Genomic DNA, 14,265 nt, shown 5'->3' with positions numbered 1-14,265 from the left:
TCAATCTCTCCTATATTTGTCTACCTCTTATAACCCTTAATTTATTTATGGGAATGACTGTCGGATTTATTTATGCTAACATGTAAAATGTGATCCCGAGTACTCATTCAAGACATTGTTCTCTTTTTCATTATTTTATTGAACTTCTAGAAGCTAATTACCGCAGGCAGGCGGACGTACCAAATTCGGAGGAAAATTAACAAATGTGTCAATCCAAACTATAATTAATCATTATGTCTCGTCACTAAAGACAAGGATAGGTTTTACAAATGATTTTATTATGTCTATGTCCATGGTGATCAGTGGTCATCACCTTTCGTTAAGAACCTTTGTCTCCGTGGCCCGTGTGCACAAACCCTAATTTAATTAGATTTCAATGATATGAGAGAAACTAGGAATTTACTGGCTTGAATTATATTCAGCGAGAACCTTCAACAGCACAATTCTTGTCGTCAAGTGATGTATATTTGTCTACGGATGAACAATTGGGCCGATTCAATCTAAGAGCTGAACCGAGATTGTTTCCCAGACAAAAAAATTGGGAACCAATTTTAAACTGGTTCCAAGGATGATTCTAGGGTAAAAACGGTTCAAAACCAAACCCTCCTATGAGTCTCTTAATTGAGAGAGAGAGAGAGAGAGAGTAAGTTCCAATATAATCATGCCATTGCAGTGTCCTAATAGAGAGCTTTTGCAAAATTAATATATCAAATATAGCAGTCAAAAACGTAAAAAACTAGACCAACTTTCAGATGACCTAGAACACCAGTCGGCTCGGTTCGATGGTCGACCGGTTTCGGAAATTACGAACCAACCGTGACAGGGATTGACCAACCTATTCATGCTAGAACCGATCCCTCCTCTATTTGTCTACATTCTTATTTATCCATGGTAATGACATGTTGGATTTATTCATACTAACATGATGAGCTAGAAGCAACAAAAAAAATTATGTAAACCCCACACTAATTTGACTCGTTCTAATACTTAGTCTCCAGCAATTCTTAGGCACTAGTCTTTGAATGTGCTGCCGGTCAGAAAGAACTACCAATACCAAGCTTTTGATCCAGATTTTGGTAGATACTCCACATAAAGTCAAGGGAGGGCAGCACTGTCTTTTCCCTTCTTGAACCAACTATGTGGACTTCTCACCAATCACTCTTTCATACAACAATAAACATATTCTTTTTAGTTTGTTGGAAAAAAACACATTTTTTTTAAAGTACGGACAAATTAAAATAAGACCACTCTCCTATATAAACATATGCAGTACAGTGGAAGAATTCCATGTTGTGTGCACAGACATTGAGACTATAAATGTAAAACCCATTCATTTTGCCAAAAGCCAAGTTGTAACCTCCCCCTCCTCTTCTTCTTCTTCTTCTTCTTCTTGAACTTTTATGTCTGCAATTGGATCAGAGAGCAGGTGATGATTTGAAAATCATTAGCAACCCAATTTGTCTCTGCCTTCAAAAAGTCCCACCAACCATTTTGTGATCTGCAACACCCTCTGGCCTCTCATTCTTTGTCAGTTTTTCCATTTCTTGACAAGAAAGATTATGATGGTTGCCTAGTGTTTACATCCAAGGAGTGCAAGTTCTGAAGTTCCTGGATCAGTTCAATCAGAAGCTCTTTCTGCAAATGGCAGTGAAGAAGATCTCATGGAGGTGTATTGTCACGAGCTGTTGCATAACAAAGGAAGAAACTGAGGAGTGCAGGCCCAAGAAGGATGTGACGAAGCAGATCTCGTTCCAGAGGCTCTCTCTCATGGATTTGAGCAACCCCAGTTCGACTACACTCTCGGAGGACCTCTCGATATCGCTCGCGGGATCGAACCTCTGCGTGTTCACCCTCCAGGAGCTGAAGCTGATCACGCAGAGTTTCTCGTCGAGCAACTTCCTCGGGGAAGGCGGGTTCGGGCCCGTGCACAAGGGGTTTATCGACGACAAGCTGAGGCCCGGGCTGAAGGCGCAGCCAGTGGCGGTCAAGCTCTTGGATTTGGAAGGGATGCAGGGTCATAGGGAGTGGTTGGTATGTCCAAAGACCATACTGTCATCCTGACAAAAAACTGGAGATGTTTTCCTTGCAAATGATGTGAATTTTAATGATTTTGATTCTTTCTTATTCACAGGCAGAAGTGATCTTTCTTGGCCAATTGAGGCATCCTCATCTGGTGAAGCTGATTGGTTATTGCTGTGAAGATGAACATAGACTTCTGGTCTATGAATACATGCCTAGAGGGAGCTTAGAAAGCCAATTATTCAGAAGTACGTATTTGATCGACCCACAGAGTCAAAACAATATTATCCGTCACTTGTGGCTTTATAAGGAAACTAATGCACCGGTATCGGTTATCAGGGTACTCAGCGACGTTACCGTGGTCCGCGAGAATGAAAATAGCGCTCGGCGCGGCAAAGGGCTTGGCATTCCTGCACGAGGCAGAGAATCCGGTCATCTACAGAGATTTCAAGGCATCAAACATATTGTTAGACTCTGTGAGCATCTATTCAATGTCCTATTTGTCTTCTTATCCCCCAACTTGTGTGTTTCATTGCAATTGAATGATATTGTCGCTTTGTTCTCTTATTGACTTTTCCAAATTTTACGCAGGATTATACAGCAAAGCTCTCAGATTTTGGACTGGCAAAAGATGGTCCGGAAGGTGATGACACTCACGTCTCAACCAGAGTGATGGGGACACAAGGCTATGCTGCCCCTGAATACATCATGACTGGTACCTTTTTTTTTTCCTTCTCTAAGATCACCCAAAAAAAGTTCAATGCTTTTTGCCTATAAGCACATTATTATCTACTAAATAAAGTCAAATCTACTGTCGAGCGAGGTAGCTCATTCGTAAAAGGGTCACACTATCTTTCATTATGTCATAACTTCGAGCCATATAATGAGCATTTGCTAATTCATATAGAGGGAATTCATGATTTCCGGCACATTGATAGCGCTACAATGACGAGTTTATATACCTGTAGTCTCAGTAGTTGGGTTTAAACCAAACATACCGTAGTGGGGACATGACCCTTATGATCATATCCAAAAGGGACAGTTGCTTTGATCACCTTCGCACTCTTTTAAGTAAATAAAAAATAAATTATCACTAAAGTCAAATTTGTGTCCATTTGCCTTCTAGGCCATTTGACAGCGTTGAGCGATGTCTATAGCTTCGGTGTGGTACTCCTGGAACTCCTGACCGGAAGGAAGTCCGTGGACAAGAGCCGCCCGCACCGGGAGCAGAACCTTGCGGAGTGGGCCCGGCCCATGCTGAACGACCCCAAGAAGCTTGCCCGTGTGATGGACCCAAGGCTCGAGGGGCAGTACTCCGAGAGCGGGGCGCGGAAGGCGGCCGCGCTGGCCTACCGGTGCCTGAGCCACAGGCCCAAGATGAGGCCAACCATGAGCACAGTGGTCAAGACCTTGGAGCCACTCAAGGACTTTGATGACATCCCAATTGGGCCATTTGTGTACACAGTCCCAATGGAGATCGATCCATTGCAGAAGGAAGAAGGGAAAGAGAAGGAGGGGAAGAGAAGGAACGGGCACCGTCACCGTAGCCATCAACTTCGCCATGGCCATAAACACCATCACCAAGATGTTAGGTCCCCAAACAAGTCTCCAGTTCACTCCGATTCTGCTCATAGCGGTCACAACCACAGGAATGGACTGAATTACCCCTTGAGAAACTGTTGAAAGTTCAAAGTAGATAAGAAAACAAATCCATTGCGGTTGGGAATAGATTTGCCAAATAGTGTACATTATAGGGTTCAAGTGCAAGGTATAACCGTTGAAAGCTAGGACAAGGAGCCTGCTTTTGTCTTTTCCTTTTGTCTTTGGGACAATTGACGAGTATCTACGGAACACTATTGTATTTCGAAAATGTAAAAGATGCTATTTTTTTCAGAATCACTTTTTCTTTTTACCGCCCTTTTTTAATATGATTTTGGTACGCGAGGGGGAACATATAACTTGACTTATATGTCCACGGATAATGCCAATTGAATTTCATGTAATTATTGAACCTAACTTTAATTTAATGAAACAAAAGACTCGTTCAAAGTTGGGTAACCACCGACTTTATGTACCTTAAAAAAATTTGAAAACGCTGAAGATTGTCAAAAAAAAAAAAAACAGCTAAGCAAGTTGAACACGTGTTGTGAGAATTTTTTTACAAGAGACAAACCGCCTCCTCCCCTTTTCTGAATTAATATTATTATTATCATCTCAGTCTTGGTCACATAAATAATTTTTTTTTTTGTGTGAAGTGATATGGGGTGGGACTACTTCATGTTAAGAAAGATTCTTCATCGTACTGTTCCCTAAGAATCTACACGTCCATGCTGAGATCATCATGTAAGGAGCAGGATGATTACGAGGAAAGAATATGCTGCAGAAACCAGTCTAAAAGTCAAACTGAAAACCTCTCAGGCTCTCACGATCATGGAGGAATCGATCGAGGAATCTTAGCCCATGAGTGTTCCTATGCATAGACCAATAATTCAAGGGCCTTTTCTGGTTCTCTGTCTCGATCAAGATTTTTTTTTTTTTTTTTTTTGTTGTGTGGAGTAAAATTAGCCATCTCAAACTTGATAAGAAGATTATCATGCAAATTTAGCCAAAGGCAAGACCAATTGGTCGACGGGATAGATGTGATGGTCGAAGTAGCCGACATGTTTTTTTTTTTTTTTTATAATTTCAATTCTTCGAAACCTGATAAGCGCGGAATAATAGGACTCGCTTTCTATAAGACACGAATGGAAAAAAAAATTGTTTATGTTGGATCGCAAATTTGATGATGCTGTTAGAGTTAAGTAGTTGAGTTGAGAATGCAAATTTAGGAACAACATAGTGTTCTACTCTGAGATGTTAAACGAGTTATGAATAAAGAAGCATAATGAGATATCGCACTATTGCCAGTGACCACAACAAGTTGAAGAGATGACGAATTGAACACTATTGGAGATGACTCATAAAGTGTTATATAATGCTAGTATGATTAGGAAATTCCTAGCAGCATGCGCCTGCTACAACGAACTACCAGATGAATAGATCATCATCGGCAGCGATTGGATGTGCGAATCCCAAGGACTATGGTCACGTAACATTGTTGACTCTTCCTATCCTTATAATAGTTTGTTGGTCATGTTATATTCGAGTAATAATAATAAGCTCAATGGAAAGGTAAGAAAATGCATCGCGAGAAGAGCGAGGCTATTGAATGTATTGCATTGAATGAAATTCACATGGTTTTAATAGGAAAGTTACATTTGATGATGCCTCAATAATTCTAGGTAGGAGTGATTATTGCAGTGTTTATACAAATCTAGTTGATGTTCAACTTAAGGTGGGTTTGAAACCAAAAACTACTCGAGTAGAAGGTTCTTACGTGGTGAGCGACATAGATAGTGGTTGTAGAGAGGTGGAGTATATAGAGCCAATGGTTGTTATCCCTATATGTAAGCAATGATGGTTTTGTTTTATTTGTGGTTGAGGAGGTTGTGTTAGAAATTTCTTGTGGAGTAATTAAAGATGCAAGTAGATTGAGTATCTTTCTAAGGTCCACCGTTATGGCGAAGTTCAAGCGCGTTTTAAACGTGAAAAATGTTTGCGGTGGTTGAACTCACAAGGGCCGGCTTGTGGGAGAGTAGTGGTGATCAGATTCCAAGGATGTAATTGTGACTTAACTCCAACGTCGAGTCAAAACGGAGATTGTTGAAAATATGTCTTGAGTTTGAGCACGTGAATGAAATCCCATCCAAGTAGGTTTCCTTAAAGCGGGTTTCTTTGTATGCAAATCTTTTATAAATAAGGAGTGAGTCTTTTTCGTGAATCGCATCCAAGAGGAGCTTTCTGCGTCCAAGCCAATAAATCTTGTGGTAAGGTCTGTGAATTTCTGTATGAGATTGAGAGATTATTTTGCGAGATCTTGGAGGGCTAAACACTACATCACTTATTGGATGTGATAGGGGCTAGGAAACACCAAGTGTTTGAGTAATTCTGTAATTGTAATCTTCATTGTATCGCTTGATTTATAGTGAAATCCTGCGCTACGCTCACGTGAAGTAGATGCCATTGACCGAATCACATATATTCGGTTTCCAATCTATTTCCTTTTTCTTATATATTAATTGTTCGATTGCTTATTTTTCGCAACAAGGAATCTCAGCCATGTGTGTTCTTTGCACAATCTAGTAATTCAGAGGGCTTTTGGTTTCTTACCATTAAAACGAAATTCAAAGTTAAATTTTCTTTATCGTGTCAGAAAAATTAGTGATCTCAAACATGATAAAAAAGATTAATTTGCAAATTTAGCAAAGAAGGACTAATTGGTCGAGTGAATAGATATGATGGTTGAATTAGCCAAACATGTTTTTATTTAAAAATCTCGAAAGCAAACAAACGCGGAATGATAGGACTCACTTTCTATGCCTTCTTTTTCTTTCAAAGAAAATTGTTTAAATTCCTGATAATTCGATAAATTCTAATAAAAAAAATACACTAACTTATTTGTAATATTTGCTAGACGACTATCTAGGTAACAACATATTATCAAGGATATACACAATAAAAAAAATACGAAAAAATAAATAAATTCAAGAGACATATCCTGAATGTCTGGACGATTCGGAAGAAGTCGACTTGAGTTTGGATAAGGTCCGATAAAACACCTTGATGGATTGTCGAAGCAGTTTGGTGTGCTGAAGATAGAACGGGGTCGACATTGACGTAGCTGTTGTGTGTTGCCGCGGGCTGTCGTGCAAGCTAACAACAGGAGGCATGCCTCTGCGTAGGAGGTTTGCCATGACGGTAGGGAACTGCAATCGGTCAGGAGGCTATAGTCATTACAGGAGGCTGTTGCGATTACTGTGCATATTACACGACAATAGAAAACGTGGCTATCGAACGAGACGGACAGCGTCGATGATTGGCATTGAGACAGGGATGTTAGGAGTCATGAAAAAGAGAAAAGACACAAGGATGAAAAGGTGCACCTTTGGCTTGCACAGGGGGCACCTCAAGATCGTCTAGCTGTGATATCAAGATATGAGACCGCGTCGTGCAATTTCTGTAAATTTCGAAGTGTTCTAGAAAAGAGTACACATCAAGTAATATATCAATCGAGAAAGTATCCTAAATATCTCTAATAGGTCCATTCAACCATCTAATAATCGATGCTTAAATTTCTGCAAAGACGATTGCAATAAAAGAGTTTATCAAACTTATGAGTTTGCTATAATCGACATAGCGTACCTGATAAGGACAGATTTGAGCTTGATTAGGCAAAATAATATCTTCACTCGAGAGGCAATTTACAAGTCTAGTCAATTTTGGGAATCGCAATTCATCAAGTTACCAACTTCTCTTTCATCAATTTCGTGAGTTCTGTACCACCTAACTATGTAAGGAAACTAATGGAGACTACGAAAAAAATCTGCCTTCAAGTTCGTCATGATCGTCGTCTTGGTGTTCATGGCTTCCGGCACCGAGGCGATGCCAATGTGATGTGCCCGATAAATACCATGGCCACCGTGATCAAAAAGATGTCGTATGTAAAATGGGACTTCATACAATTCAAAGGTTCTTGCTTAGAATATTGCTTTATACGGGAAAATTACCAAAAAATCCTCAACTTATTGTAATCGGTCCAATTCTATTATAAGCCTTATTCTTTTCTTTTTTTTACCAATTCGGTCATAAACATTTTGCAGTTGTGTCAATTCAGTCCATCCGATCACTTTTGTCGGTCAGCACCGATGTGGCAATTTCTAATAATATTTACTCAATTTTTATTTATTTTTACTTTTATTCTTCCCCTCTTCCTTCAACCCATTGCTGACGACGGGAAGCTCCCGAGCTCGCTGGTGGAGAGGCTGATGATGCAGTGCAAAGATGGAGGCATGAAGAAGATGAAGAAAAAAATAAGAACAAAACAAAAAGGAATTGAAAATGAAGAAAGAAAAAGAAAAATAATGAAAACATAGCCTTGGACAAAAATGCCCTTGGGCCAGCTATGAATAAGATTTGGAGTTGGATCCCTCTTTGAGACTTAATTAGCCACTTTGAATCCTTCTTTGAGAGTCGATTAACCACTTCAAGTCCTTATTCGAGGCACAATTCACTTTTGGTACTCCTTCGAGAAAACAACTCCACTCTAGATCCTTATTTGAAAATTTTCCTTAAATAAATAGATCGTCCAACCTCGCATGGTGGCCAGCGTCGGAACTTTGTTTAAAGAGACGTATAAACTTAAACAAGCCTAATTCACTAGAATGCCACTTGATAATTGCCAAGAAAGCTTCCAAATCCCCACGGTCGATTCTCTTTCATCGTCGCTGCACGCAAAGACTATTTGGTAAGGACAAATCTCAATACACGTCCACCGCGTGAAGACTCGAGACCTCCCAAGAATCGCAGAACAGGGGAGATTGGGAAAGGGTCATGCTCGTGCGATCGGGACCGGCAAGGGCAACGAGTCGCACCGGCGAGGACGGGGCAGGTGACATCATGCGAGCTGTGGTTGCGGGTTTGGTCGTCTTCTTTCTTCGGAGGCCAAAGCGGGGTTTTCGGTAGAATTACAAACAAAAAAAAAAAATCTTAAACGTATTGCAATTGTGCCAATTCAATCTTGAACGTTTTGCATTTGTACCAATTATATCCATCGAGCAAATTTTGGCCGATTGGCACCAAAGTGCACTAATATAAATAACTTCTTTAATAGTATTTTGAATTTTTTTTTTAATTTCTAATATTTTTCTTTTTTATTCATGGACTTAGGGCCGGGAAGGAACAAGACGCCCTCACTAGCACTTGGTGAGGCAGTCATGGCCCTCACCTGGTTTGGGCTAGGGGACGTGTGCCCTGGCCCTAACGACGAGGGCCAAGACGCCCTTGCTGGCACTAAGTGGAGGGGAAAAAACTAAAGAAAAAAAAAATGATAAAACGATAAAAAAAATTCAAATAATTATTAAAATATTATACAAAAAATTCCACATCAGCCGGTTAGTCAAAAATTTTCAAATGAACTAAATTTGCAAAAAAAAAAAAATTAGGATTGAATTGCACAATTTTAATAAATTTAAGACTTTTTTGATAATTCTCCTACCCGGATTTTGGAAGATGCTAACTTTAGAATAAGCTAATCCCTAAAGAAAATGCTTCCTTGACAAGATTGTCAAAGACGGTACAATCTGTAAACTCACACACCATTCCCGCATATTTTGCATAAAACACTCATTAATTGAGAGATTGTATGGTCAGTAATAACTAACTGATCTGTCGGGCTAGCAGCTTCCATCCTTAAATACTATTGAGCTCGCATTTGACCTTGACCACCATGCGCCATGGGGGTTTGCTTGAAATTCAAGCAAGCTTACTTCACCAAAATGCCACTCGATACTTGCCAAGGATGCCTCCAAAAGACCTTTTCTTTTGTCTTGTTTCATCGTCGTAGCAAGGCAATTTCATACACGTTCACCGCGTAAAGACTCTTGTTCAATCCTAAGATTGCTCGGAACCAAATCGCACTCTCCCTTTTACTTCCTCGAAGTTACGCAGAAATAGTGTGCAAGCGACCCAATTCTCCTCATGCCGTAGAAGAGATCCTGACTTTCTTCTCTATTTAAGAGCAATAATTCTCGAACAATCCGCCATGATTTTGTCTTAAAGCCATTTCTTGAACATGCTTCGGCGTCCTTTTGATTTCTCTCCTTTCTGGGTTTTTCAGGGTTTGAATTAGAGGAAGTGAAAGAGATGCAAGGGGACTTGCGCGTGGACATAGCGCTCGGAAGGCGGCGGCGACGTCCGCGACGTGGCCGGCGCCACCTCGAGGAAGACGTGGAAGAAGACGCGGTCGCCGTCCGTCTTTGTTTGTTCCTCCTCTTCGTGGTCGCCATGGCTCTGTGCATGTACTTTCTCCTTAACCTATTAGGCTTTGCCAGCGAATAACCCGATCCGAACCCCGTGATGATCGATTGTGATCGAGAGAGGATCTATCTCCATACACCCTCGAACGCCCGGACCGCCCATCGTCGCCAAGTCTCAATCGCCATCCGAGGTACGCACTTGATCCGTCTGGGGTCAAAGAAGAATCTTATAAGAGGCCTCGGACTTGGACGTATTGACAAATATGGGCGTGCTCGTAGGGTTGAAAATAATGGGGTGCATGGAGCTAGATCCTATCTTGTACTAGTTGCTTTCTTGTCCTTTTTTTCAGTTCAAAAAGAATGTCAAACATTGATCATTGCCGCTTACTTTTTTTGAGGTTCCTGTTTCGCAAGTGATGTTCGTTGGTAAAACCAGCTTGATTCTCTCTCGCTCTCTCTTACTAGAAACTTAAAATGAAAGATGATGGTGAAAGAAGCCATAACCAAGGGACGTATATTCACCGTGAAGATACAGTTTAAACTAGTTAATCAACCCACTAGTGGTTTGTCCCCGTGGCCACTTTTCTCACTTGAGAAGGGAGAGGTCGGGGAGTAATCAGCACGATTCTATCTCGTTCTTACTAGAAACTTAGAACGAAAAACGATGGCGAAAGAAGCCATAACCAAAGGATGTATATTCATCGTGAAGATACAGTTTAATTAGCTAATCAAATCATTAAGGGTTTGCGCCAGTAACCACTCTTCTCACTTGGAAGGGGGAGGTCGAGGGTTCAAATCCCCACCTTTAGAGGGAGTTGGAGTGAGAACACGTGAGGAGGAAGAAGGATTAAAATAGAATAGGATAGGACCAGATTTAAAAAAAAAACTAGGTAATCAGCATAAACTATTGTGATTCTTCACTTGAATCATGATTTTTGGTTTCTCGAGTCGCAAAGATTAAGCATTATGAACAAGTCCAGCCCAATTGTCCTCTGGACCCGCTGAAGATCTGTAATGAGATAGTCCACACAATGATTCGATGCTCTTAGGCCTACTAGAAAGCGCACGCACATAATAATGACATCCATTATTGTGTACCCTCCTTCACATTTTTTGCCAAAAGCCCATTACCAATTGCACTGACGATTTACGTATACATTCTTAAGTTCAAAATGTACTTAAGTAGGCAAATAGTGTCCTTTTACATAAGAATATGCATTAAAGTACAATAAAGCTTTGCATACGAGCAATGTCTAAGTTTTTGGATCATCATATTCGTGCGTTTTAAATTTATTACACATTTGTCAATGTTGCCTTCAACCTTCTAATCGTGACAATTGAATCCTAAACCTTTTTTACTTTTTACCAATTGAGTCCATACGGCTGATTTAGGCCGGGTATAGCCGACACGGACGCTGGCCATTCTATGTGACACGCTCCGCGTTGACGTAGACAATCTTTTAATTTTTAAATATTTTTTACGAAATATTTAGTTATTTTTCTTTTTCTTATTGTCATTAGAGAGCGCCGCGACCCTCGCCGACCGTAGTAAAGAATATAAAAAAAGGAAGGAAAAGAGCAAAAGAATAAAGGAAGAATAAAAAAGTGAAAATGTAAAAAAAATAAATTAATATAAAAAATTGAAAGAATTTTAAAACATTATTAAAGATTTTCCGGTCGGCGTCGACCTTGTCGCGAAGGACGGCCGGCTTCATGTCAGCGATTCCAGGCCAAAATTAGCCGGACGGGCCTAATCGACAAAAACGTGAAAGCGACAAAAGAAAGGGGTGAAGTTGTTTTACGGGGATGGATGCATTCAACATCCGAACCGCCTTCTTAGGAAGACGAAGGTTTAATCAGGGTTGGCAAGGCAGAGGGGAAAACACGCCGGAGCAAGTGAAAGAGCTGGGCCACGAAGGGGAGCTCGTCCTCCAAATTCTTGTAGTTTTGCGTCGCGGCGCTCTCCCGTGGTGGACGAGTTTGAAAATTTAGGAGCCGGACGATACGAGAGTGCATTCGTTACTCGAAAAATATATATTTTTAAAAATACATTTTTTTTAAAAGACGATCGCTTGTGCTGTTCTAACAAATAAACGAATGATGAGCATTTTCATCGTTCATGAAAATATTTATTCGTGAAGGGCTCAATCGAAGTCATTTTCCAAGAAAATGATAATATTCTTCGGTGTTCGACTGAATCCTAAAAATTAACTGGAAAATATTTTCGTCATTTAGTATGAAAAATTGAATTTGATTTTCCTTTCGTGCACCCATTTTAATATTTTATTTTTTATTTTTTTAAAAAAGTAGAAATTTTAATTATTTTTTTTTATTTTTCTCTTTCCACTTTCCTTTTCTTTTTCTTCCTTCCTCCACCACAACGGCCGGCAACGGTCACTAGAGAGCCCAAGCCTGCGGGATCCGGCGAGCTCGAGGCTCGTAGGCCGAGGAAAAAGGAAAAAAAAGAAATAAAAAAAATTAAAAAGAAAAGGAAAAAAACAATGTTTTATTAAAATAACTAAAGAGAAAAGGAAGATGAAGAAGCGGAGCAAGGAAAGATAGGGAAAATGGTTTTCAAAAATAAGAAATCATTTTCTTCACTTTTGATGGTGTTTTTTTTTTTTTCATTAATGGAAAAATTTTCCTTAAATCATGTATTTTTCATCCAAAAAATTTAGAAAACATTTTTCTGGTGATCGTTTTTCGCAGAACGGATGGAGCCAAAACGTCATCGGCAATGAAAATATTTTTCTTTAATTTGCTATTTTATACGATATAATCAATCATTTTTAAATAAATATTTGGGAAAATTCCAATTAAGGGCCTCAAGTGCCTTCATTCTTTCGAATAAGGGTCCAAAGTGCACGTCATTTCAAATAAGGGCTCGAAATGCCTTATTTGTTTCAAAGAAGGGCCTGGTTTTTGTCTTTTTCTTTTTTTTTTTTGCAATTTTATCTTTCTTTTTCTGCTTTCCTTTTCATTTTTTCCTTTCCCTTTTTCTTGTTCTTTTTCTTTTTCCCCTCCCCTCCCCGTCCCCAGCCACGGTTCACCCTTGATGTATGCTTCTCTCTCTCTCCCTCTAGTCGTCCACACTCTCTCTCTCCAGTCTGATCTCTTGCAAGTCTCTATCTCTTCATTTTCACCTGTTTGAGATTCAAAGAAAACCAGCAAAGAAGGAGAGAGAGAGCGAGAGAGAAAAAAAAGCAGACACGCCGGCCGTCGCTCCTGAAGAAGTTCTTCCCGTCGGTGTACAGGAAGAAGATGGAGGACGCAACAACCAACCAGTACTGCAAGTACGATAGCCAGACGCTGATCATGTTCACGTCATCGCTGAGAGTAAGAATATTTGGAGGAAACAGAAACTTGAGACTGCGGTTGTTGTCGTTTTTGACCTCAGTGGCGTCCGGAGGTCAGACGTCAATGGTGGACCGTCTCCTTCATCCAGATGCTCAAGGCCCTCATGCCCGTCGCCGTCCACCCCATCGGCGTCTTGCTTAAGAGAGAGACCTTCAAGTCCCAGACCATGCTGAATGTGGCGTCGATCTCGCTCAGCGTAGCCGCCTACAGCGAAGCCAATTCGACGCCTGGGGCGTGACCCTCCAGCTCGGCGCCATCGCCTTCGAGGCCACGAGGTTGGTCCTGATCCAGATCCTACTCACCTCCAAGGGGATTCAGTTAAACCCCATCACATCGCTATACTACGTTGTGCTGTGTTGCTTCGTCTTCCTGCTCGTGTCGTGGGTCTTCATGGAGCACTTGGTGCTTGTCAAGTCCTTGAGCTTCCGGCCCGACCTCTTGGTCTTCGGGACCAACTCGCTCTGCGCGTTCGCGCTCAACCTGGCAGTGTTCCTACTCGTTGGGAAGACCTCGGCGCTGACGATGAACGTGGCGGGCGTGGTGAAAGACTAGCTGCTGATCGCCTTCTCGTGGTCGGTGATCAATGACACGGTGACGCCGGTGAACCTGTTTGAGTACGAGCTCGCGTTGCGTACTACAACCACTCGAAGCTGCAGGCGCTCAAGGCGAAGGAGGCGCAGAAGAAGGTGGCGGCGCAGGCGGGTGAGGGGGAGGTCGGGAGGTTGCTGGAGCAAAGGGAAGGAGACGGGTCGGGTCGGTGGGAGAGAAGAGGGACTCTCAAGCCTAAGGATGACTAAGTCCTTGAACATTCGATGACCGAGAAGGAGAAATCAGGAAATCGGTGAAACGAAGAACAAAAATGGAGAGAATTTTAAGTGTACCCAGCAGAAAGACTAATCCAATGCAGAGTATGCAAATGCATTCTTGCAATATCTTGCTCCGCTTCACATGCCGGTTATGCTGGAGATCAGACTGGAGAGAGAGAGTGTGTGGACGAGCAGAGAGAGGGAGAGAGAGAGAGAGAAGCAGACGTCAA

The 14,265-nt window shown here is 41.2% G+C and overlaps 1 protein-coding gene and 1 pseudogene across 1 annotated transcript; both read left to right on the top strand.

Annotated features, from left to right (window-relative positions):
• The first annotated feature begins 1,299 nt into the window (after positions 1-1,299).
• LOC115746678 (serine/threonine-protein kinase RIPK-like) lies at positions 1,300-3,931 on the top strand. The gene is made up of 5 exons (XM_030682555.2): positions 1,300-2,031; positions 2,132-2,267; positions 2,359-2,495; positions 2,611-2,734; positions 3,146-3,931. The coding sequence occupies exons 1-5, from the start codon at positions 1,642-1,644 to the stop codon at positions 3,700-3,702; spliced, it is 1,344 nt and encodes a 447-aa protein (XP_030538415.1). The 5' UTR covers positions 1,300-1,641; the 3' UTR covers positions 3,703-3,931.
• Positions 3,932-12,830: 8,899 nt separating this feature from the next.
• LOC115746709 lies at positions 12,831-14,159 on the top strand (annotated as a pseudogene).
• Positions 14,160-14,265: the final 106 nt, after the last annotated feature.

The sequence above is a fragment of the Rhodamnia argentea genome, chromosome 4, assembly GCF_020921035.1.
Source record: "Rhodamnia argentea isolate NSW1041297 chromosome 4, ASM2092103v1, whole genome shotgun sequence".
NCBI lineage: Eukaryota > Viridiplantae > Streptophyta > Magnoliopsida > Myrtales > Myrtaceae > Rhodamnia > Rhodamnia argentea.
This window is presented reverse-complemented; position numbering and strand designations above follow the sequence as displayed.